Below are 23,308 nucleotides of genomic sequence, written 5' to 3' on the forward strand. Positions count from 1 at the left end.
GTACCATCATATCCTCCTGTCGCGGCTGACCACAGAACACTGACCTCAGTGAGACCACGCTCGATTCCAACCAACAACGGATGCATATCCCAGAATTCCCTGCAGTGGGCGTACAAGTGAGAGAGTTGCAGTGACGACGAGTCGGACCCCGAGTGGCCGGACCCCGACCTCGTTCTGCACGGCCTTGCCCCTCCCCGCCCGCCAACTTCACCCAACCCATCAGCCCTGTAGAGGCTGGGAATTCCGTGGGGTTAGGAGGAGGGGGAGGAGGAGTTTTATTGGTGAGAGGAGGGACCTGGCCAATGGTCACAGTGAACACGAACACCCCACCGCAGAAGACGGTGACCTGCCTCAATGACCTGCCTCTCTGATAACCGTCTGACCAAGAGAGAGAGAGCTTTTATGCCTGTCTGACAAGAATGAGAGAAAGAGAGAGCGCTTCTTCTGTTACGTCTGCCGGATGAACGAGTGGGGGGGAAAGAAAGAATGAGAGAACAAAAGAGATCTTCAGTTTGCATGGTTTCCTAGAACCACCTTGGTCTTAACTTGCCGGCCGATTTTGATTTGATATAACATTTGTTTTTGTTTTCTGTTATTGTTTTCTTTAGTTTTATTTGCTCGTTCCTCTTGCATTTGTATTTGCTGTGACTGAGTGACTTGCCATCCGAAATATCAGATCTCATTGATTTGAAAACAACAAAGTTTTTGTTCCTCACGTGTCTGAGGAGATTGAGTGCTAACATCAAGGATGTTCCAAACACCATAACACCATAAGCCCCTTTCCACTCCGATTGGCTGGTCTTTTTCTCGAGCAGCAGTGGACCAATGACACCTGATGCGATCCCCCCACCCTCAGTGATGTGGGGTACGCCGACCCTGTTCAGGACGACCTATACGCCCGCAAAGTGGGTGCTCCCCCCAAGCCACCCGCCAACGGGTTATATGACGGGTTCCTGCCCAAGTACTGGACACCCGAGGAGGACGCATACGTGCAGGAGATGGAACTGGGGTCACAAAGGAGAAGGAGAAAATCCAGAGCTTCAGGTCTGTGGACATACTGATAGGGGGGGGGGGGGGCGTGATGTCTTGCTGTTTAGTCCAATTTGCATCAGTACATATGTTAAGGTACTGGCCGTGTCTGAAATATGGCCTGCCTACTACTTACTTAAACTGTGTCCTAATCGTACTACATTCTATTTAGAACGTACTGTTTAGTAAAAATATATTCAGTAAGCAACAAATATCAACATACTACTCATCCATACTGAGGACGTAAACCCAGTTTGCACATAATGTTCTGAAAAACATATGTTTCTTTGAGCTTTGTGAGAGTGTGGTTGCCCTATGGTTATTATGCATAAAACCACCCCACAACTTTCTCAGAATGGTGCAGGATAGTTGCTTGGCTTTGGAAGATTGTCAGCACATTTAAGGAACTTGACAAAAAAAACCAATTGTCTTGGTATTTCATTACTTTAACAGAATGTTTCCTAAAAGTTCAAACGTGGTTACAATTATTTTACATTTTGGTAATGTTCTAGGAACATTGGGAATGTTCACAAATAGTTCAGAATATGTTTAATAAACAACGTTTTTCTGTGGGAATTTCGTAACTTCAGCATAACGTTTCCATAGAAACCACAGGAAAGCGTTAGTAACGTTCAGAGAACGTTCTAAGAATGTTATTTAAAAACATACACATTCCATTCTCAGCATCAACAAAACTCTCTCTAACCTCTTTCTTGTGAACTATGTTCAGGTGTGTTGGCCGCACCCACTAATTGGCCACACCTGATCTTTATGAGTTCTTGTTTCCTTTGAAATGGGGTTGGTTTGAATAGACAAAAATGAACAGCTTTGTATGAGTAAAAAAAACATAGCATGCTACTGTAGCTCCATACTGGTGGCAAAGTGGACTAATTCCATGGATAGAGAAGATCATAGTTTTAAAGAGAAGAGAAGATCATAGGTTTAAATCTCACTGACGCTGTGCCACAATAAAACATAAATGTGTTTCCATGATTAATGCCTAATTTCCATGTGTCCTATCTGTGCTTGGTGTTCAGTTAATCCAAACTAGCTAGCCGTGTAACTAAAAGTATTATTGAAACATGTTGTCAGAATGTTATTTAGTTACTTTAAAATAACCTATAATGTCCGTTCTCAGAACGTTAAAACCTTCCAGGAAAACTTTCAGGGAGCCATAGTAAAACGTTCTCAGAACCTCACTGCAACCTAAAAAGTAAAGTTCCCAGAACAGGCGAAATGTACACTTCCGTTCTCAGAACGTTTAATTAACTTTTAATGGTTTTAATGGTCAGGGAACATATGTCTTTGTTCGCAGAACCAATGGTAAACCAAATACTTACGTTCACACAACTTCCAATGAACCAAACAAGCTACCTGGGAAGTATTGGTGTTCGGACACAGCCATAGTAATGTGTTTGCCAAACACGTACAATATGAATAAGCTGCTTCTGAATACTGTTAAAAGGTCCCCTGTTTGATGGGGCCCTGTTTTAAATCCAACATAACCTTCCTTTTTCTTTCAATCTATCTTCTCTCTACTACTGCCACCCCCCCCCCCCTACCTCTCTCCAGTACTTACAACACTCAGCCACCACACACTGCCCCCTACTAGCCCCCCAAACCGAAACCCACCAACATCCCGTACCTTGAGCGCTCCGCGGTGGTACTCCCCAGGAACGGCCGCACCTTGGTGCCCCGGCTGGTCAAATGCAAGAAGTGTTCCCTCCTGAGGCGTGAAAACCCCCCCGACCCATTGGACGAGTCCCTGGTGAGCATCCTCCCTGACCTGGAGAGCGACAACATGTTTGCCCGGCCCGCCCAGGCCTTCCACTGGCTATGCTGAAGTCCCGGGTGTGCGAGAACCGCTCGTCTGGCCAACGCTACGCCTTGGACCCCCAGCTCAATATCTTTACCTAGCCGTGGAAGCATGTCAAGCACGGCAAGACCATCATCCCCGACATCGAGCGGGACAACGTCATCTTTCAGAAGGTATATCCGCCCCAAGATGGTCGGCGGTGGAGACCACTGTTGGGTGCCGCTGACAGCTACCACCCGATGTCCAACCTAAGCCATGGGCCCTGCCCGCTAAGCTCCAGGCGCGGCTGCTCTGCGCCCCCTCACCTTTGACCCAAGAGGCTGAGGGTGGGGAGAACCGGGAGCAAAGAGGGGATGGGTACGGGCACACCAAAACGGACTACATGCTGCTGAGGAAGTTTGGGGTGGTGCTCTGGGTGGAGGTGAGGGCAGTGGGTATCCAAAGTCAAAGGTCATATCTAGGTACATCGGCCAATCCAATGGTCGGTCTGTGCCCACTACCTGTAGCGAGGGCAACCTGCAGAAGATGGTGGCGATTAGGGAGGCGAGCCGGCTGAGATACAAGAAGAGTATGATGATGATCAAGAAGTTAGCCTTTCTGAACACTTAGGAACTAGAATGGCCGCCGAAACAACAATACCGCTTCAGTGGCTGTTGCTCTCAGGGAAAATCTCATATGGTACTCCAAACCCTATATAGGGCATTACTTTGTCCAGAGCCACATAGGGCTGCCGTATAAGGCTCTAGTCAGAAGTAGTGCACTATATAGGGAACAGGGTGCCATTTGAGATAGACTGAAATCTCTGGGTTGTGTACAGTTGTTTTCTTCTTACATTTTCCCCCACCCATTTGATCCTTGTGTGTGTGTGTGTGAGAGAGCTGTTTAGTTCTAAGAACACTTTTCTGTCTGTTGTTGACATGCCCTAAATGGCATGTGGATATGCAATTGTTACCAAGTGGTGCTTGCCTCATAGAAGGGAATTTCAGTTAACTTAATTAAACATGTGGATATGCCTTGTTACCGAGTGGTGCTTGGAGAAGGGTTAGTCAGGTAACTCTATTCTCTCCTAAACCTTACATGCTAACTGGAACGCGTTTATAAAAGACTATTTGACTGTAAATGTATTTTCAACACATAAACCCAGGGGTGGAAATGTAGCAAGAAAACCCACTGCTTAAAAGGACTTTGGTTGTTTTATATGTTTAACTTCAGCTTTTCAGAAAGTTGATTGATCGATTAGGTTGTAGGATAAACAAATGACCTTTTTTTACCCAGGTTGTGGTATTTTCTGAAACCATAGAAGCTATACGATTCCGAAGCTCCTAATGCAAAGCAACACCCTAAGTGAATGACCTTTCTGTACATGCTGTAAAACTGCTGCTAACCTTTCTTGAAGTGCTATTGCTAAAGATACCACCACATGAATACTGTTGTCAGAGTCCATCGGATTTAACTAACACAAGACCCTACTCACATTCTTTGTTTTTCTGCTCATGAATTGACTTTTGACGGTGAATTTAAAAAGATGCTGTCCCATGATTCATAAAAAGACAAAAACAGTCAAAGCTGTTTTGGAATCCATCGGAATCCATCGCAGGTCTGGTGGTTGGCGAATGGCTAAATATGAAATCACCCTAGCACCGCTATTTGAATAACACAGTGGGTGTTTCTCAATATGCATCCTACCATGCAAAATGGAGGGCACTTTTCGGATGTTTGTACATATTTTTGAAACATGCATCGATCGATGCAAGCTTCAATGAAAAGTATGCACAGAAATATGACGTACCATGTATAAAAAATGAAGCAAAATGTATTGAGATCAATGCTATTGAAGCGAGAGAAAATAAACTCTGACTTCGGAATGAAATGTTGCCAATTCACATCTCATATTGCCTGACTACATTATTTTATCTCGATACCTTAATAAACACATACTGTGTTCATTTTGACATGTTTACCTGTCTACAATACCCACTGTAGTGTGCATAGATCGCAAGCCCATAGTAAGTCAATAGGGATAACTGTCTGGCTAGTTAGCTAACCATGAAGAGTTTTGCCTTGTAAACTAGCTGGCTAGCTAGATTATTACATTTCACTTATAGCTAGCTGATGTAAAAGTTTGCTTTGTGTGTATCTTGTTTATTCTCTTTTGCCATTGGCTGGGAGAAGGTTCCGTGAATGGGGAGGTGCAGCGTGAGGATTTTTTTTATTTTTTTTTGTACCTTTTATTTAACTAGGCAAGTCAGTTAAGAACAAATTCTTATTTACAATGACTGCCTAGGAACAGTGGTCCCCTAAAATGGGGGGACTATGTACAAAAAGTGCTGTTATTTCTAAACAGTTCAGCTGATATGGTTGAAAATACCCTCAAATTGAAGCTTGACAGTCTGCACTTTAACCCCATAGTCATTGCATCATTTCAAATTGAAAGTGCTAGAGTACAGAGCCAAAACAACAACATTTTCACTGTCTTTTTGTCTACTTTTGGATCTCCACTGTAGTTATTTCTACTCTTGTCCAGGTGGGAGAGGGCAGTGTGAAGTGCAATTAAGATTGCGTCATCTGTGGATCTGTTGGGGCGGTATGTGAATTGGAGTGGGTCCAGGGTGTCTAGGATGATGATGTTAATGTGTGTCATCACCAGCCTTCCAAAGCACTTCATAATTACAGATGTGAGTGCCACAGGGCGATAGTTCTTCAGGCAGGTTTCCTTGGAGTTCATGGGAACAGGGACAATGGTGGTCAGCTTGAAACATGTTGGGATTACTGACTGGGACAAGGAGAGATTTCAAATGTGTCTGAGGCATCTGGATGCGTTTCCCTCACATGTTAAACTCCTGTAGAGTTTTCAGTTACACACACACACATACACACACCTTCCTAGCAGGTCAAAGGAAGGGGAGACTTTAACTGTGATACAAAGCCACCTTCAGTAAAAAGGAAACCAAAACCCCAGGAGAAAGTAGAGTGGCACTAGCCATCCTTTAACACATATCTAGGATTAGGTTACTTTACCACCAATCCTAACATTAACCATTAGAGCGAGAGAAAAACACCAGACAGTGAATCACTTTACCTCTACTTACTCCCAGAATAGGGAAAAGAAGTCTGGCCCAAATGTGAAATTTTTCTCTGTGTGGTTCTCTTCTCTGGTTCTCCTAGACTGCTCCAAAAGCGCGCAGTTGCTAACGATGGGTGAGTTGACTATGTCTGTTCCAAGGAATGTGGCGTGGTCGCTTACTCTCCGCTTTTGCCTTTGTGTTGCTGCTCTCGTTTACTAGCGCCCTCACTCGCTGGCTGACTGCTATACGCTGACACTGACACATTGCTGGGGACTGGGTGGTGTAGGGCCAAGCCAAGGGGGGGGGGGGGACACAGCAAGTTCCACAAATCTCTATTGACAAAGCAACAAAGTGGAGTGAGCGGATTGTACACACAATACCAATATGCTGGGTCAACCAAACATACTGTATGTTATGTGCAGCTGAGAGTTTGAAAATTGTTGAAGCACAGGTTGTAGGCTACCGTAATAGGTTGGTTTTGTGTAACAGAAAGATATATTTATAGCAGAATGATTCAGACGTTTACAGGTAAGTCAAACAGAGTGACTGTTTTTGGCCAAGTCAACTTTGAAAGCTTTTTTTGTATGAAAGGGATGGCTGAGATATACAGCTTGTGTTTTCTAACCCGTTGGCCTAAAACCACATTAGCTTGTGTTTTCTAACCCGTTGGCCTAAAACCACATTAGCTTGTGTTTTCTAAACCCGTTGGCCTAAAACCGCATTAGCTTGTGTTTTCTAACCCGTTGGCCTAAAACCGCATTAGCTTGTGTTTCTAACCCATTGAGCCTAAACCGCATTAGCTTGTTTTTCTAACCCATTAGCCGAAAACCGCGTTAGCTTGTGTTTTCAACCTAGCCGAAAACCGCGTTAGCTGGTTGTTTCTAACCCATTAGCCGAAAACCGCGTTAGCTTGTGTTTCTAACCCATTAGCCGAAAACCGCGTTAGCTTGTGTTTTCTAACCCATTAGCCGAAAACCGCGTTAGCTTGTGTTTTCAACCCATTAGCGAAAACCGCGTTAGCTTGTGTTTCTAACCCATTAGCCGAAAACCGCGTTAGCTGTGTTTTCTAACCCAGTTCGCCTAAAACCGCTTAGCTTGTGTTTTCTAACCCATTAGCCTAAAACCGCATTAGCTTGTGTTTTCTAACCATTAGCCGAAAACCCCGTTAGCTTGTGTTTTCTAACCCATTAGCCGAAAACCGCGTTAGCTTGTGTTTCTTAACCCATTAGCCGAAAACCGCGTTAGCTTGTGTTTTCTAACCCATAGCCGAAAAGCGCGTTAGCTTGTGTTTTCTAACCCATTAGCGAAAACCGCGTTAGCTGTGTGTTTTCTAACCCATTAGCGAAAACCGCGTTAGCTTGTGTTTCACCCATTAGCCGAAAACCGCGTTAGCTTGTGTTTTCTAACCCATTAGCCTAAAACCGCGTTAGCTTGTGTTTTGTGACTCAACTGTTGCTTATATGTTTGCTTACTAATACCTCACTAAGAAATATGAAAAAAGGGGAACATGTTTTGTTTGTGATACTTTTTAGTCTTAATAGTGTTATGTAGATGTTTTTCTTTTATTATTATTAATGAATGTTGAACCTTGTTTACTGTGTACTTACAAAAAAAAAAACATTGTTTAAAAGTATGTTGCAGTTGAAAATCACAGGGAATTTAATTGAGATTTAGTTTAACAAACTATTTGTGCTCCACATTTTGAGCACCTTTCTGATTGGTATGTCCTGTTGACATCATTGCATGATTTGCACAGAAGTCTGTTACGTAGACGGATACACAATTATTGGTGAGCATCAGGTCATGGCCTTATTTCACTATAGCTCATGTTAGTGTGACGGAATGCAAGTGTCCCAGCATTCGGGGATTGGAGTGGATTTGATGCATACATTTATAGCCTAATTTATGACTGTAACATCAGTCTTGTGCACAGTAGGTTTATGCTCCGAACTGGTTGTCCAATGCCTGTAGCAGGGTTGACACTGAACCCAAACCTTTAAACCCTCTTCCCTGGCGGTGTATAGGAGCAAATCAATGACAGACCTTGCAGTGGACCAGGCAGCCCTGAAGCAAGTATGCTACGAGGAACTACAGAAGATCAGAGAGGAGGTCAAGGAGAACGACGACCAGTGGCAGGATGTGAGTGTATATATACTGTACCTGCAACCACCACACACCTGGGCTGTGTTCAGTAGGCATAATGTAACAACATGTTTTGTAATGCCAAATGGAAATGTGTGTTTATTATTGGATTAGGAAGTCCTGGGGTGTATTCAGTAGGAACCAAACAGGATGAAACTGGGAGGGACTTACCTGCATTTGTCCAATATAAACTCTCATTTTGGTTGCAAAACGTTTTCCCTTGCAAAGCGTTTTTCGACAGTGTACACTAATGAATACACCCCTGCTAGTCCCTCCCTGTGTTAGCCCTTTGGTTCGGTTTGGTGCCAAATGAACCCTGTATGCCCCACATGACCGCTCACCACTAGGGGTCCCCAACTTACCAGGGCTCGCACACATTCACCCCTGAAAGACTGCTGTTACACTTGACTTAAACCCTCCCTAATATAATAATCAAGACATAACGAATTGATGAGCTAGGCCTGTTTAATCATCACCAATTGTAGTGTCTTCGATCATGTCAATATATAGGCCATGGTTATTGTATCCTTGTCTGAAATTAGTACACAACTCAAAGCCATCCCAACTGTCTACAAGTGGCAACATATGATAGATAAGTGTAGTTAGTATTTGATATGGGGAGAATGGAAATCTGAAGAGAACAGCTATTTTGGCCCAGTGTGGTGAAAGGAGAATGTGTTTTGTAAAGGTGGAGAGAGCGAGAGAGAGCTCAGGAGAAGACAAACAATTGTTTAAACAGCACTGCCCTCGTTAAATTTCTTTATTTAAGGAGGCACAGCTGAGATTGTGTATTAATGATCAACACAGAATACCTCATCCTACTTTTAGATCTATGTTTCCTCATTTGAGTATACACTCAGGCCTGCAGTGGCAACTAAACACCTATAACACCAAGACAATATTCTGGGAAAGATTACCAATCTTTCAAGGTCATTCCAGAATGTTCCACCGTGTCTAACTGTAATTATTCCACAAACTCCTGCAATATGCAGTATATGAGTGAGTGTTATTGGTAAAGGCATCACCTGCTTACCTGTTACTGTAGTCAGTTACAGTGATATACAGTACCAGTTCAAAGTTTTAGAACACCTACTCATTCAAGGGTTTTTCTTTATTTTTACTATTTTCTACATTGTAGAATAAAAGTGAAGACATCAAAACTATGAAATAACACATATGGAATCATGTAGTATAGGTTCAGAACTTTTGTGAAATAGCACAGTTACAAATAGAAATCACACTGGATGGACATCAGAAATAGAGAAAGTAGGAAAAACAAATCAAATATAACTATTGTAAAATAGATTGTGTCTGTAAAATGTGTATAGGAAGTATAAACTGAAGGTAGAAGCCTAAGTGATTATTAGTTTAGTTTCCAATTGGGGGAAGGATGGTAGGGTTTGCTGGGAATAATAAAGGTATATTCTAAAAATAAAAAAATATGTATATCTATATAGGTATGTGTATGTATATATGTGTATATGTATGCATGCGTGTATGGATATATATATTTACCCCCAAAATATATGGAGGATTGGAAAGGATGCAGACAATTACATTGATGGAAGCAACATTCTTTCCACAATTTTAAGCTGATCCACCCCAAAGAAGAAAAAAAAGAACAAAAAAGGATTAAATATATTTGAGATTTGAGATTCTTCAAATAGCCACCATTTGCCTTGATGACAGCTTTGCACACTCTTGGCATTCTCTCAACCAGCTTCATGATGTAGTCACCTGGAATGCATTTCAATTAACAGGTGTGCATTCTTAAGTAAATTTGTGGAACTTCTTTCCTTCTTAATGCATTTGAGCCAATCAGTTGTGTTGTGACAAGCTAGCAGTGGTATACAAAAGACAGCCCTATTTGGTAAAATACCAAGTCCATATTATGGCAAGAACAGCTCAAATAAGCAACGAGAAACGACAGTCCATCATTACTTTAAGACATGAAGGTCAGTCAATCCGGAAAATGTCAAGAACTTTGAAAGTTTCTTCAAGTGTGGTCGCAAAAACCATCAAGCGCTATGATGAAACTGGCTCTCATGAGGATCGACAGAGGAAAGGAAGACTCAGAGTTACCTCTGCTGCAGAGGATAAGTTCATTAGAGTTAACTGCACCTCAGATTGCAGCCCAAATAAATGCTTCACAGAGTTAAAGTAACAGACATCTCAACATCAACTGTTCAGAGGAGGCTGTGTGAATCAGGTCGAATTGCTGCAAATAAAACACCACTAAAGGACACCAATATGAAAAAGAGACTTGCTTGGGCCAATAAACATAAGCAATAGACATTAGACTAGTGGAAATTTGTCCTTTGGTCTGGAGTCCAAATTGGAGATTTTTGGTTCCAACCGCCGTGTCTTTGTGAGATGCGATGTGGGTTAACGGATGATCTCCGCATATGTATTTCCCACCATAAAGCATGGAGGAGGAGGTGTTATGGTGTGGGGGTGCTTTGCTTGTGACACTGTCTGGGATATATTTAGAATTCACACTTAACCATCATGGCTACCACAGCATTTTGCAGCGATACGCCATCCCATCGGGTTTGCGCTTAGTGGGACTATCATTTGTTTTTCAACAGTACAATGATCCAACACACCTCCAGGCTGTGTAAGGGCTATTTTTCTATGAAGGAGAGTGATAGAGTGCTGCATCAGATGACCTGGCCTCTACAATCCCCCGACCTTAACTCAATTGAGATGATTTAGGATGAGTCAGACTGTAGAGGTGAAGGAAAAGCAGCCAACAACTGCTCAGCATATGTGGAAACTCCTTCAAGACTGTTGGAAAAGCATTCCAGGTGAAGCTGGTTGAGAGAATGCCAAGAGTGTGCAAAGCTGTCAAGGCAAAGGGTGGCTATTTGAAGAATCTGAAATAGAAGATATTTTTTGATTCGTTTAACACTTTTTTGGTTACTACATGATTCCATATGTGTGTTATTTCATAGTTTTGATGTCTTCACTATTATTCTACAGTGTAGAAAATAGTAAAATAAAGAGAAACCCTTGAATGAGTAGGTTTTCAAAAACTTTTGACCTGTAGTATATGTCTATCAGTGGCGTGATAACATGGTGTCTTAACACAGCATTTAGGTCACACACGGGCCCCAATACACAGGGGGCCAGAGGCGGGAGGAGCTATACTCACCCAAATAGGACACCTTCTCAGAATTCTGTCCTTTCTCTCTCTTACTTTCGCTCTCTCTCGCGCTCGCTCTCTAATCTGCAGCTAACCACGTTTACATTAGCCTTCCTGGCCATCCGTTAGGGGATTTAACTGCATCACATGGGCTTTTCCAAGATGGACGTTTCTAAGCTGGTGTCTGGCTTGCATTTCATCTCCGCAGGACCTCACCAAGTGGAAGAACCGTCGCAAGAGCGTCAACTCTGATATTGTGAAGAAGAAAGAGGAGAGGGAGCAGATTGAGCAGACCACAGAGAGCGGCGGAGGAGGGAGCGGTGGTTTCCTGAGGTCCAACCGGAGGTAAGAGTGACACCTGGGGACAGGTAGACACCAGGGTCAATACGTTCATTAGGGCACTCAATTAAAAAAATCTACGGAAACCGATATGAGGGTTTCTTACTGGACATGTTGAGTTGATCCCTCCATGTCCAGGTAGTCCCTCCCTGTTTTTCCATTTGGTGCATTATGAACATGACAGTGGGGACAGGTAGATACCACACCTAGGTTGAATACATACAGGTCTGGACATGAAACAGTTCCTTTTTTTAAATCCATGTGCTGCAGAAAACTACATTGTTAATGAGACAAAACTGTCTGGCAAGGTGATGCCAATCACCACGTTGATTAGCAATCATCTAACAATRACCTATGTAATTAAAGGTGGCAGATAGCCTAGTGGTTAAGAGCGTTGTGCCAGCAACCGAAAAGTCACTGGTTCACAATCCTCAAGCCGACTAGGTGTTACTTTCGAGGATTTGACATGTATTTGACCCTGCTCTAGTACAGTACATATTAGGTTTACTATACTGAGGAAAGGGCACACACTACAAATGGCAAGGTGCAGATTGACTGGATGTAAGACTTAAAGAAGGAATCTAGCCCCACAATGACTGAAAAACTACTGCTAGAGTAGGCACCCTCGAGGACAAATCCTGCATGTTTATAGTTACTATGCTCTCTTTATTCTTTTAACACACAGATACCAAATGACATTTGGACTAGCCATGCTCCTACAAGGAACACGTCCTTCCATTTTTACAGACAATTAGAAACATATAATGCTTTATTGGTCGTAGATGTTTTACTACGTTTGAAGTATTTTGTCATCAGAATTCTCATCAGTGTTTTGAGACGTGTTTTCACTCTCACTCAACTGTCCTCTTACTGTATATGTACTGATTGCAACAACAAACATGTGTCGATGAAAATGCAGGCACAGATAAAGGGCCATACAAAGCTTTGTGTTGTACACAGACTTTTGTGGAGACTTTTGCCCTGAGAGAAAGTGACCGGAGACTGTTAGTCAGTAATTGTCTCTCTGCTAAGTGTGAAAGTGTAGTATAACCGTGACTTTAATCCTGCCTCCCCTCTACCCCCTCTTTGTTTTATTTTGCCCTGTGTCCCTTTTAAACTTCATCCACCTTTAACTTTTCCCCTAATTTTCCCCCCATCCTCCCTTGCTTCCTCTCTTCTCTCTTTCCCTCTCACTCTCTCTCTCTCACGCATTATACCTCGTAATCCCTTTCCCCTCTCTCCCCTTCCTTCTCTCTCTCTCCCTCCCTCTCTTCCCTCTCTCCTTCACTGTCCTCCCTTTTTCCTCCATCCCTCTCTCTCTTCCATTCCCACAGCTCCATCGGCAGTCGTCTCAACTCCCTCGCCTTCCTGGACCAGGACGTGTTTGAAGACTCCGCTCCGGTCCTCCAAACCCGTACCCTCCCCCCCAGGAGCTACACCATCGACTATCCCTACACCCCCGTTGACCGCCCCAGTCCCACACCTCCCTCCTTGCCCGACCTGAGAGAGGAGGACCCCGCCCCCACTGCCACCACGGCAACCAACAGGGCCTACTCACCCTCCAGGGGTGACATGAGCAACAGTAGTGACCGTCCCTCCGGTTCAGGTAGCGACATCACAAACAACACTACCACCATCGGTCGTACCTCCAACTACAACCGCTATGTTCCAGCCCCCTCGGAGAGAGCCCCGACCCCCTCCGAGAGAGCCCCGACCCCCTCGGAGAGAGCCCCGACCCCCTCGGAGAGAGCCCCGACCCCCTCGGAGAGAGCCCCGACCCCCTCGGAGAGAGCCCCGACCCCCTCGGAGAGAGCCCCGACCCCCTCGGAGAGAGCCCCGACCCCCTCGGAGAGAGCCCCGACCCCCTCGGAGAGAGCCCCGACCCCCTCGGAGAGAGCCCCGACCCCCTCGGAGAGAGCCCCAAGCCCGGCCTTGAGGTACACCAGCGCAGCCAAGATGGAGGAGACCTCCAGCACCACCACCGTCACCACCCCCAGCTTCCTCGCAAAACTACCCGAGCCCAGGCGCCCGTGGGCGGGCAAGGTGGCTGAAGAAGTGACCACTTCCACTGCTGGTGGTTCTCTGTACAAACTACAACCACTGTACAACTCGGTGGCGATGGAGCCAAAGCCTATGCCTCCCAGTGTGTCTCGGGTTTCTGCCTCTCTCCCCAGGAGCTACATGAAATCGGATAGTGCTCGCCTCACCTCCGTCGTCACACCACGGCCTTTCGGGAGCCAGTCCACCTGCGTCGCATCGCTGCCCCGCACCTACACCGTGAGTACTGTAGTATACTGTAATATTACAACGCCTTCCAGGTTTTGTCTGTGTGTGTCTAGTTGTTTGTTACATCAGGACTGCTCTCTGCAGAAATAGCTTTTTTAGAACATCTAGACTAGAGGATTTGGGTGATATACTTCAATGGCTGTGTACTGGGTCATGTTCATTAGGACACGCAACATAAAACAAATGTTGCAACAAAAACCGAAGATGTCAGTTTCTTATTAGAGTCCAGATAATCGTTCCGTTTGTCTGTTTTCCTCCATTTGGTGCATAATGAACATGACCTAAGACTGTAAGTAAGTTGTGTTGTTTGTTGCATTGTGGTCTATTTCCAATGTAGTAGTTGCTCGCACCAACTAGCCTGATCTGTTAACCTTAGGGGAGCAACAGTTCACCAAACCCCCCGGTTCGGTTTTGGTACAGCGTTAAAATTAACTGCCACTCACAATGTTCCTTGCATTGTCTTTTGCGACCGGATTGTTATGTTGGGCCTCACAAGTATCCACTCTGATGCTGCATTTGTAACCATGTGGGAGGGGGGAATTGACCAGTTGTGAATTTGTAGATAACAGTTGGATGCATTCATGTTATTTGAACTCGTTGAGAAAAGCAGATTGATTAATGGCCAACAAGCCGTGTCAACCATAAACTAAACGTACAGCTATCATGCTTGTAAACAAATTATAGAATTAAAAAAAACACATGAACTCTACAACCGCTAAAGCAGTCATTTCGACTGCTCGCGAACGTAAAATAAAGTATTACTCTGCCATTTAAGTCATGCTCTCCTCCTTCCTTGACTTTTCGTTAGTAAGTCTATATAACACACTGCCGTTGTTAGAATCTTAATATCACAAATAGAACTTGAGTTATAACCAGTTATAGAAGGACATGTCATTTCTTTGAATGGTTTTCCTCATTGCCCCTCCTTCTCCCGAATGTAGGGCCTGCTACTGCCCGACAGTACAGTGGAAGGTGCCATGCCCAGTTGATAATCACCCCGAGATTTGCTTAGAAACTGAACCTAAGCCTTTCGGTTACTGGCCCAACGCGCTAACCGCTAGGCTAGCTGCCGCTCTGACAGTTTATGCTAGAGATATCCATTTTTTTGCAGGGATGCATCTCAATCCACCGCATCTGCCAATGTCGCGCTGGCGGAAGGTGGCAGAGCTAGAGACCATGAAACATCCCGAAAATCGGTCTCAACGCAAAAACAAGTGTAGCATCCGAACGGTTTGGCCTAAAAAACTATTATGACGACTCTATGGAAATGGGAGACTCTCATAAACACGATAGTGTTTTTCCTCACCCAAAAGTGTCACGGGACTCGTCTGAAGGTAACCTTCGGGAAGTATTCAGACCACTTGACTTTTTCCACATTTTGTTACGTTACAGCCTTAATCTAYGCACAATACCCCATAATGACAAAGCGAAATTTTTGCAAATGTATTACAAATAATAAACAGATAAACCTTATTTACATAAGTATTCAGACCTTTTGCTATGAGATTCGAAGTTGAGCTCAGGTGCATCCTGTTTCATTGGATCATCTTTGAGATGTTTCTACAACTTGATTGGTGTCCACCTGTGCTCTATTCCTGTTTAACCTAAAAAACTCCCTAGTCATTGCCCATGACAACCATACCCATAGCATGATGCAGCCACCACCATGCTTGAAAACATGAAGAGTGATGTTGGATTTGCCCAACGCTTTGAATTCAGGACACATTTTATGCAGTTTTACTTTTTAGTGCTTTACTGCTTTACTGCATGTTTTTGGAATATTTGTATTCTTTACAGGCTTCCTTCTTTTCCCTCTATTTTGGTTGGTATTGTGGAGTAACTACAATGTTGTTGATCCATCCTCAGTTTTCTCCTATCACAGCCATTAAGCTCTGGAACTGTCAGTCACCAATGGCCTCATGGTGAAATACTTGAGTGGTTTGCTTTCTCTCGGGCAACTGAGTTAGGAAGGATGCCTGTGTCTTTGTAGTGACTGGGTATATTGATACACCATCCAAAGTGTAATTAGTAACTTCACCGTGCTCAAAGGGATATTCAATGTCAGCTTTTTCTTTTTCTTTTTACCCATTTACCAATTTGTGCCCTCCTTTGCGAGGCATTGGAAAACCTTGGTGTTTGTGGTTGAGTCTATGCTTATAATTCACTGCTCAACTGAGAGACCTTACAGACAATTGTATGTGTGTGGTACAGAGATGAGGTAGTCATTCAAAAACCATGTTAAACACTATTATTGCACACAGAGCGAGTCTATGCAACTTATGTGACTTAAGCAATGTTTTACTCCTGAACTTACAGTATTTAGGCTTTCCATAACACAGGGATGGAATGCTTATTGACTGAAGACGTTTCAACTTTTCATTTTGAATTAATTTGTAAAAAATTCTAAAAACACAATTCTCCTTTGACGTTATGGGGTATTGTAGGCCAGTGACACAAAATGTCAATGTAATATATTTTCTAAAGGCTGTAACACAACAAAATGTTGAAGGTCTGAAGGATCTGTAAATATAGGCCTCTTGTTAACCATATAAATATTGACTCCTCAGAAAAGTGTGAACAGCGAGATGGATGTCACCAAGAAGTCGTTGGCCCCCAGCCGCTATAGCCAGGTCATGACCTCCGAGGACGAGGCACGTTCCCACTCCAACTCTGCCAACAGCAGTGGAGGAGAGGAAGAGGAGGAGGAAGAAGAAGAAAAGAGAGAGAGGGTAAGGGGAGTGAACCCCACACTGGTACCTACCCTGGCCCCCTCGCCTGTCCCTCCTCAGGCCAGGAGTCCTTTCACTGCACTCCAGCCCCCGAAAGTGGCCTCCTCAGCCCCAGTCAGTCCTGTACCTGCAAAGGACACAAACCAGGTAGGCTTAGATTTTGGTTACTATCAAGCCCCCCCCCCCCCCAAAGAAAAACCTTTCAGTGTGAACTTAAACAACTAAAACCAAATATAAAGTATGTAAAAAAGATAATGGCCTATATATTTTTTTATAATATAATCTTTGAGAACACCAAAATATCGCTAAACAGTCATGGGGAATCAAAAATTCCAAAAACAATGAATTTAACAGTATTGTTTTTTAAATTAAGTTTGAGCAAAATAACATAGCATTAGCCATGGCAAAATGCGTAGATTTGCAGGAAATTATCTTTAAAACTGCTAAATGTTCTCTCAGCTACATGGCGGAATATGTAGAATTTCTGTAAATTGGCTTAAAGTTGTATGTTTTAAACATCAAGATGGRGGCCTCTAAAATGTTCAAACTAACTCAGCCGCGCCGACTGCGCACATTGCCACGCCACTAGCMAGGAAAAAACCTGATTAGGCAGATAAGTATTTCTCAGAGCAAACTTGCAGTATTCCAGAGTTGAAGCCAAAATGAACACAAAGTAATAAGGGCATCACAAGAGAACCAATTTGTTACAGAAAAGTACAAATGTAAGTAACAGTCGCTGGAGTGAGTGACTACGATTTACACTGGAGACTGCATGCATATTGTACCATGTAGTAGTGATGGGGGGGGGGTAGTTACATATCAAGATATTCTTTTTGACAATATATCGTATTGTTTTGGCAATATCGTGAGGTTTCTGGCAATTCCCAGCCCCCCTATGCAGCTAGTGCGAGAGACAGTAGGAGTGATGCTTGCCATTGTCAGACTGCAATTAATAATTCATAGTGAAGAACAAATGTTATCCGTTCCCTGGCTTCGAACACAGCCTAACATTCTTAATGAGTGTTTGTGTGTGTATGTGTGTCGTGTAGGAGAGCTACGCTGACATGCGGATCAGTCTCAACCAGAAGCCCAACAGCAGTCGAGACTTTGGCTTCCAGACAGAGTGGGACTCCACTGGAGCTCACGTCACCTCCATCCAACCAGGTAAACGTAAACACACACACACACACACACACACACACACACACACACACACACACACACACACACACACACACACACACACACAACAGTAAACACAAAGTAACAACTTACACATTATATACTACAGTATTTACTGTCGTGTTTTTGCAGACATGACTGAAGTATCTTTAGAATTCACTATAGTGTTTTGCGGACATGACTGTAGTGTGTTGTAGTAACACCTGCTGACTAGCGTTAGCTAAAATGGCAGACCAGACTATGCCAGTTACTGTTTAATGAGGGGAACACCTCATCCAGAACATAAGACACCGGTTCATGACAGACCACGTATTGAGTTGGGTCAACAGTTCTGAGCAATGCAATGGACCAGACAACACCTTAGCAAACATATGCATTTTTTTATTACAATTGTAACATTAGACAGGTTATAGGTCCATAAAAGGGAAACCGTACAGAGAAAGATATAAAGAACAAGCCAAGTTTAAAAAAGCTTAAAGGATAAGGTTTGCTTGTTTGACAGATAAATTACACGCAATAACGAGAACACCAAAATGACTTCTTAGATCAGTTACACGAGATAGCACTGTTGTATTTCAGAAAGCTTTCAGAGATTCAGCTGACCAAGTTCACAAGATGACCAAAAACAGTGACAAACAATACTGTACTTCTGAGGGTAGAAAATAAAGAACAGTTAACCACTGTATTTGCATAAACAATAGATATTTTAGAAATACATATTACTTTACTTAAAGACAGTCATCTTATTGGCAGGTGCTGCCAATAAACTCCCTGGATCTCAAACCAGCAAAGCCTCTCCAAATGATTCTGAATGTTATATGTTGAGTTTATTCATGTGTGACAATATTCAAGATGTTCATTATGTCTGGTAGTTGTAACCGTAGTTGGCTTACAAGTAAAGCCCGTAAATCCCCAAAACACTACAGTGAATACTACAGCATACTACTGTCATGTCCCCAATAGTAAGCAATATACGATCGACGGGGAACCTCAGAGAAAATCCYCGGCATGAGCTCCCSAAGTGTAACCGGTGTAGATTACCTCTGCGTTGTGTTTCGATCAGCTTACATATGACCAAAGGATCAGGATTGGTGTTGGTTTTTTATTCTCTGATGAGAACAGGAAAAACTTCCATGAACAAATGCTGCAATTCCCTTATACACCAAACTCCCGTCTTCCACATGGKTACAGTAGACAGGGAATATAACAATAATCTTGTTTCACATAACAGTACAATAGAAGGTGAATGCAATGTACATTTCTGAAAGAGAAATGTACARTATAGCCTATGGACCTAGGCTAGTCAACTTTCTCAATGACAGGCGTATGCACAGTAAGTGATGTGACGTTTTAACATACAGGATTGATTATGATTTTCATGGGACAATTTTTCAATAAGCTACCTCTTTCACATGAGTACAGTAGACAGGGAAGAGGTTAGGGGGGCAGGGAATCTTCATGAGGGGGAATGGAGGAAGTCTACGACATTAAAAAGGGCACTTGCAACAACGAAAGGAATGTACAGTAATATCAGGCAAGTAACTATTCAGATTTTGGGTAATTTTACAACATGACATTCAACAGTTGTGAAACAGGAACAGCATGTTCAAATCAAACCAGCATTGACAAACCTAGCAGCTAGCAGTAAAGCTATCAAATCTATTAAAAAAAATCTAAAATAAGCACTACGTGATCGAGTAATATAGTAGTATAGAAATTCTCCAGTATACTACAAAATTATATTGAAAGCACCATATAGTAAGCTTTCCAAGACCAGCATGGAATAATGGGAAGAGAGACGGAAACAGTGTTCAGCTTTCAATACAATACAAATACACACACTGCTGAAACGACGACTGGACCTGAATGTCAATGGAAGCCTTACAGSACTTTTTAACTGACCGCCCACAGAAGGTCCTCATGAATGGGGCCCTCTCTAATGAACTGACCCTGAACACAGGGGCGCCCCAGGGGTGTGTCCTTTTCACCGTTGTTTTCTGTCTACACTAACGAGATGAAGATCCAAGAAACAACGTGAGCCTTTTCAAGTATGGCAATGGTGGTGTTTTTTTTTCTTCTTTCAAGATGCTACATCAGATTGGGACAGCTATTTTTATAGGCCAACAACCGCCAAGAATGATGCCGGTCAAGTGCCCTCCACGCCAATGTGGACAAGACAAAGGAGCTGATCATCAATGGCAACAACCTGCCAATGTCCCAACCACTCTCTGAACCACCAACCAGTGAAGGTGGTTGAAATTGAAATTGATGACAAGCTGAGCTTTACAGAGAATGCAAGCCAGCACCTGTTTTTAATTGGGATATTAACGGGGTTCCACAAGGATTCCACAAGGCAACCAAAAGGAAGRCACTGGGCTGGCGACCCCTCCCACCCTCTACACCTTCAATTCGAGAGGCTTCCCTCTGGCCGGTGCTTCAGAATGCCCAAGGCCAAGCCCTGGCTGTCGTTGGCGACCCCTCCCACCCTCTACACGCTCAGTTGGAGAAGCTTCCCTCTGGCCGGTGCTTCAGAATGCCCAAGGCCAAGCCCTGGCTGTCGTTGGCGACCCCTCCCACCCTCTACACCCTCAGTTGGAGAGGCTTCCCTCTGGCCGGTGCTTCAGAATGCCCATGGCCAAGCCCTGGCTGTCGTTGGCGACCCCTCCCACCCTCTACACCTTCTGTTGGAGAGGCTTCCCTCTGGCCGGTGCTTCAGAATGCCCAAGGAGAACGTGTTCAAACATTCACTCTTTCCTTGTGCTGTTGGACTACTAAATACAATGTCAATTGTATTGGTAAATGTACTTATCTGTCCAGTGCAGTTGGGGCAGAGGTGAGTTGTGAGTGAATGTATCAATGTCCTCTGTTTTTAGTCCATGCAGTATGATGGGCTGACTAGTTTAAATGTGTGTGATGTGAGAATGTATGTGAATGTGATCCTTTTAATGTAAGGTGATKCCAAATAAAAATGTCCATCMTGGATGGACAGTTTTATTCTATTCTACATGACAGATTTGATACCATTGATTKTATTCTATTTCAGTCAGGCACTGCTGGTGTTCTTCAGTTCTTGAGCTAGTAGGACCCGATGGGACCTAGTAATAGAGCATGTGACAGGCCTTATGTAGGGCAGCCTCTATCTGGGTCAGATCTGCTGGCCCTGTCTCTCTCTAGCCTATATATACGTACTAAGGAATCACTTGGCTATCGCTGCACCACTGTTAAGAAAAAGGTACTGATGCCACTGTGTGCACAAAATGGTGGAATCGCTGTTTCTAGTTATGGTAACGGTGATGTTCGTATTCATGCTTATACTGTAGGTTAGATTTGCCCTAATTTGCTATGGGAGTAGCTGTCACCTGTTGTCATTCCACCCCATCAGTGCAGATGAGGGAAGGAGACAAGAATCAGAAGTCACTTTAAATAATTGAGATGATTTATTGCAATCACTGCCTTGTCCTATCTCGGGCATGTCTTTTATAAAAAATATATAACGTAAATGAATGTATTGAATATTCTAAACATACAATATACTTGCAGTGAAGCCGCTCAACAACAGATTCCCATTCAGAGCGACACACATAAACATCCAGGGTCAATGCCCTGCTCAAGGGCACGTTGACCGATCTACCACCAGGCCTAAAAATGTGAAACCGAACCCTCCAAGATCCTCCCACAGTTCCCCAATAGCTGTCCCTCAACCATTCGAGACCCAGCCCACAGTTCCCCCCCCCAGCCAAGAATAAAAATAAAAAATACAGTTAATTCCATTCCCCACCCTCAAGAACCCCCCAATACACCAACATCCAAGAGAATGAACTAAAGAGAAAAAAGGAAAAGACAGAAGAAAACATCAATGGAAAAAAATTATTAAAATAAATAATACATTTAAATCAAAGGACATCAAAGACAACTAAAACTGGCACTTACATGTATTTGTGTGTTCTTGTATGTGTTTATTTGAATGAGAGTGTGTGTATATGCATAGGTACAAACACCTGCACGGCATCAGCCTCAGGCAAACTGGCATTAGTTGTAGAAACACTGCCCCTCCGTGTCATTCAAACTGACTTTTTATTATGTTCTATTTTGACTAAAAAAAAAAAAAAAAACTTTTATCTTTGACCATCATTCTATCTCCCGCACAGCAACTCCACTCCCACTTGTCTCCAATTCCACATCCCAACCCTCAGCTTCCCTCAGCCCATCCCATCTATCTCTGCTGGCCACCCACTTCGTGTTTCTATGCAACACATATCTTTCAACTATGCTGTGATGTTTAACGTACAATTTCAATCTATCTAATCGAATAGAATMCACAGATTGCGAGTTGAATATGAATAATTTTACTAAGAGTATTAGTATATTAGTAATTGACTGACCCGGTCTCTCCAGATCTCCTAACAGTACTATTTCTAGGGTCAATTTTAGATCAATGCTATGCATTTTCAGCCATTCCTGAACCTGAGACCAGAAACAGGCTACCTGAGGGCAATACCAAAATAAATGGTCTATTGATTCTGTATCCTCACAACAAAATCTGCAKAGCTTCGATGATTTTAAGACCCAAATATTCAACATTTTGTTGGTGGCAAGAATTCTMTATAATAATTTTAGCTGAAAAGCACTAAGTCTTGAATCTAGCGTTGTTTTATCRTACCATGGAATCGGTACATCAAAAATCTCTTCCCAACTGTTTTGCAATCTGTATGGCACAGTTGTCAACATCCTGGTCCTCAAATGAAACTGGTATACTTTCCTATTTATGCTATTTTTATTCCTCTGCCAGTTTTGATCCTTTATATTGGGCAGACAGACCAGTTCCCTACCTCCTCCTGCTGCCACCTGCCTCCTCCATTTTTGTGGTAGTGCTGTAATCAATTGGTTGTACTCTTGGATTGAGCAGACCTTTCCGTACAATTCTGATAACTTCATGAAGGACATAACTCTACCATTCTAATTTACAATATAATTTAAGAACAAAATACCCTTTTCAAACATATTTTCCATATATACAGGTATTTTATCAACCAGCACATTTGAGTTCAGCYATAATATTTGTTGTAATATTTGTTCTATCTTTTCAGGGGGAGAAATTTAAATTGTAGCCAGCTCTGCAATGCTTGTTTGAAAAAGAGAGATACTTTTAAAAAAGGACCATTTTCAATTAATTGAAAATGAGACATGGCAATCTGCACAAAGGCAAAAAGGCAATTTTTAAACAATGGATGAGCTTTTCTTAGTAATCGACTTGAGAACCATTTAGGGTTCAAATAAAATGTTTGAATGAGTGAAGCTTTTAGAGAGAGGTTTAGTGCTTTTATATTTAATAATCTCAACCCACCCAATCATATTCATTATATAGATAGGCATGTTTTATTTTGTCTGGTTTAGCGTCCCAGATAAAGCAAAATGTTTTTTGCTCATATGATTTGAGAAATGAATCATCAGGAGTAKGCAGCGCCATAAGTAAGTGAGTAAACTGAGATATGACTAAGGAGTTAATCAGGGCCATTTTTCCATAAATAGACAGGTATTTACCTCTCCATGGTTGCAGGATCTTGTCTATTTTTAC

General features: G+C 43.0%; 2 protein-coding genes across 8 annotated transcripts in view; one reads left to right on the plus strand and one right to left on the minus strand.

Annotated features, from left to right (window-relative positions):
• The window catches only part of fbxl3a (F-box and leucine-rich repeat protein 3a), a 299,930-nt gene that overhangs the window by 67,869 nt on the left and 208,753 nt on the right, over positions 1 to 23,308 (minus strand). The gene's annotated exons all lie outside the window — the stretch shown is intronic.
• lmo7a (LIM domain 7a) overlaps positions 1 to 23,308 on the plus strand; it is a 52,296-nt gene that overhangs the window by 2,073 nt on the left and 26,915 nt on the right. For 5 of the 7 annotated variants that reach the window (XM_023980963.3, XM_023980965.3, XM_023980968.3 and 2 more), the window contains exons 3-8: positions 6,011 to 6,043; positions 7,935 to 8,049; positions 11,406 to 11,542; positions 12,871 to 13,813; positions 16,390 to 16,698; positions 17,601 to 17,715. In XM_023980963.3, the coding sequence (XP_023836731.1) occupies positions 6,011 to 6,043; positions 7,935 to 8,049; positions 11,406 to 11,542; positions 12,871 to 13,813; positions 16,390 to 16,698; positions 17,601 to 17,715 (1,652 nt within the window). Of the gene's footprint in view, positions 1 to 6,010; positions 6,044 to 6,358; positions 6,439 to 7,934; positions 8,050 to 11,405; positions 11,543 to 12,870; positions 13,814 to 16,389; positions 16,699 to 17,600; positions 17,716 to 23,308 lie in introns of those variants that run through there. The other 2 variants (XM_023980969.2, XM_023980964.3) reach the window with 2 other exon arrangements.

The sequence above is a fragment of the Salvelinus sp. IW2-2015 genome, linkage group LG36, assembly GCF_002910315.2.
Source record: "Salvelinus sp. IW2-2015 linkage group LG36, ASM291031v2, whole genome shotgun sequence".
Lineage (NCBI taxonomy): Eukaryota > Metazoa > Chordata > Actinopteri > Salmoniformes > Salmonidae > Salvelinus > Salvelinus sp. IW2-2015.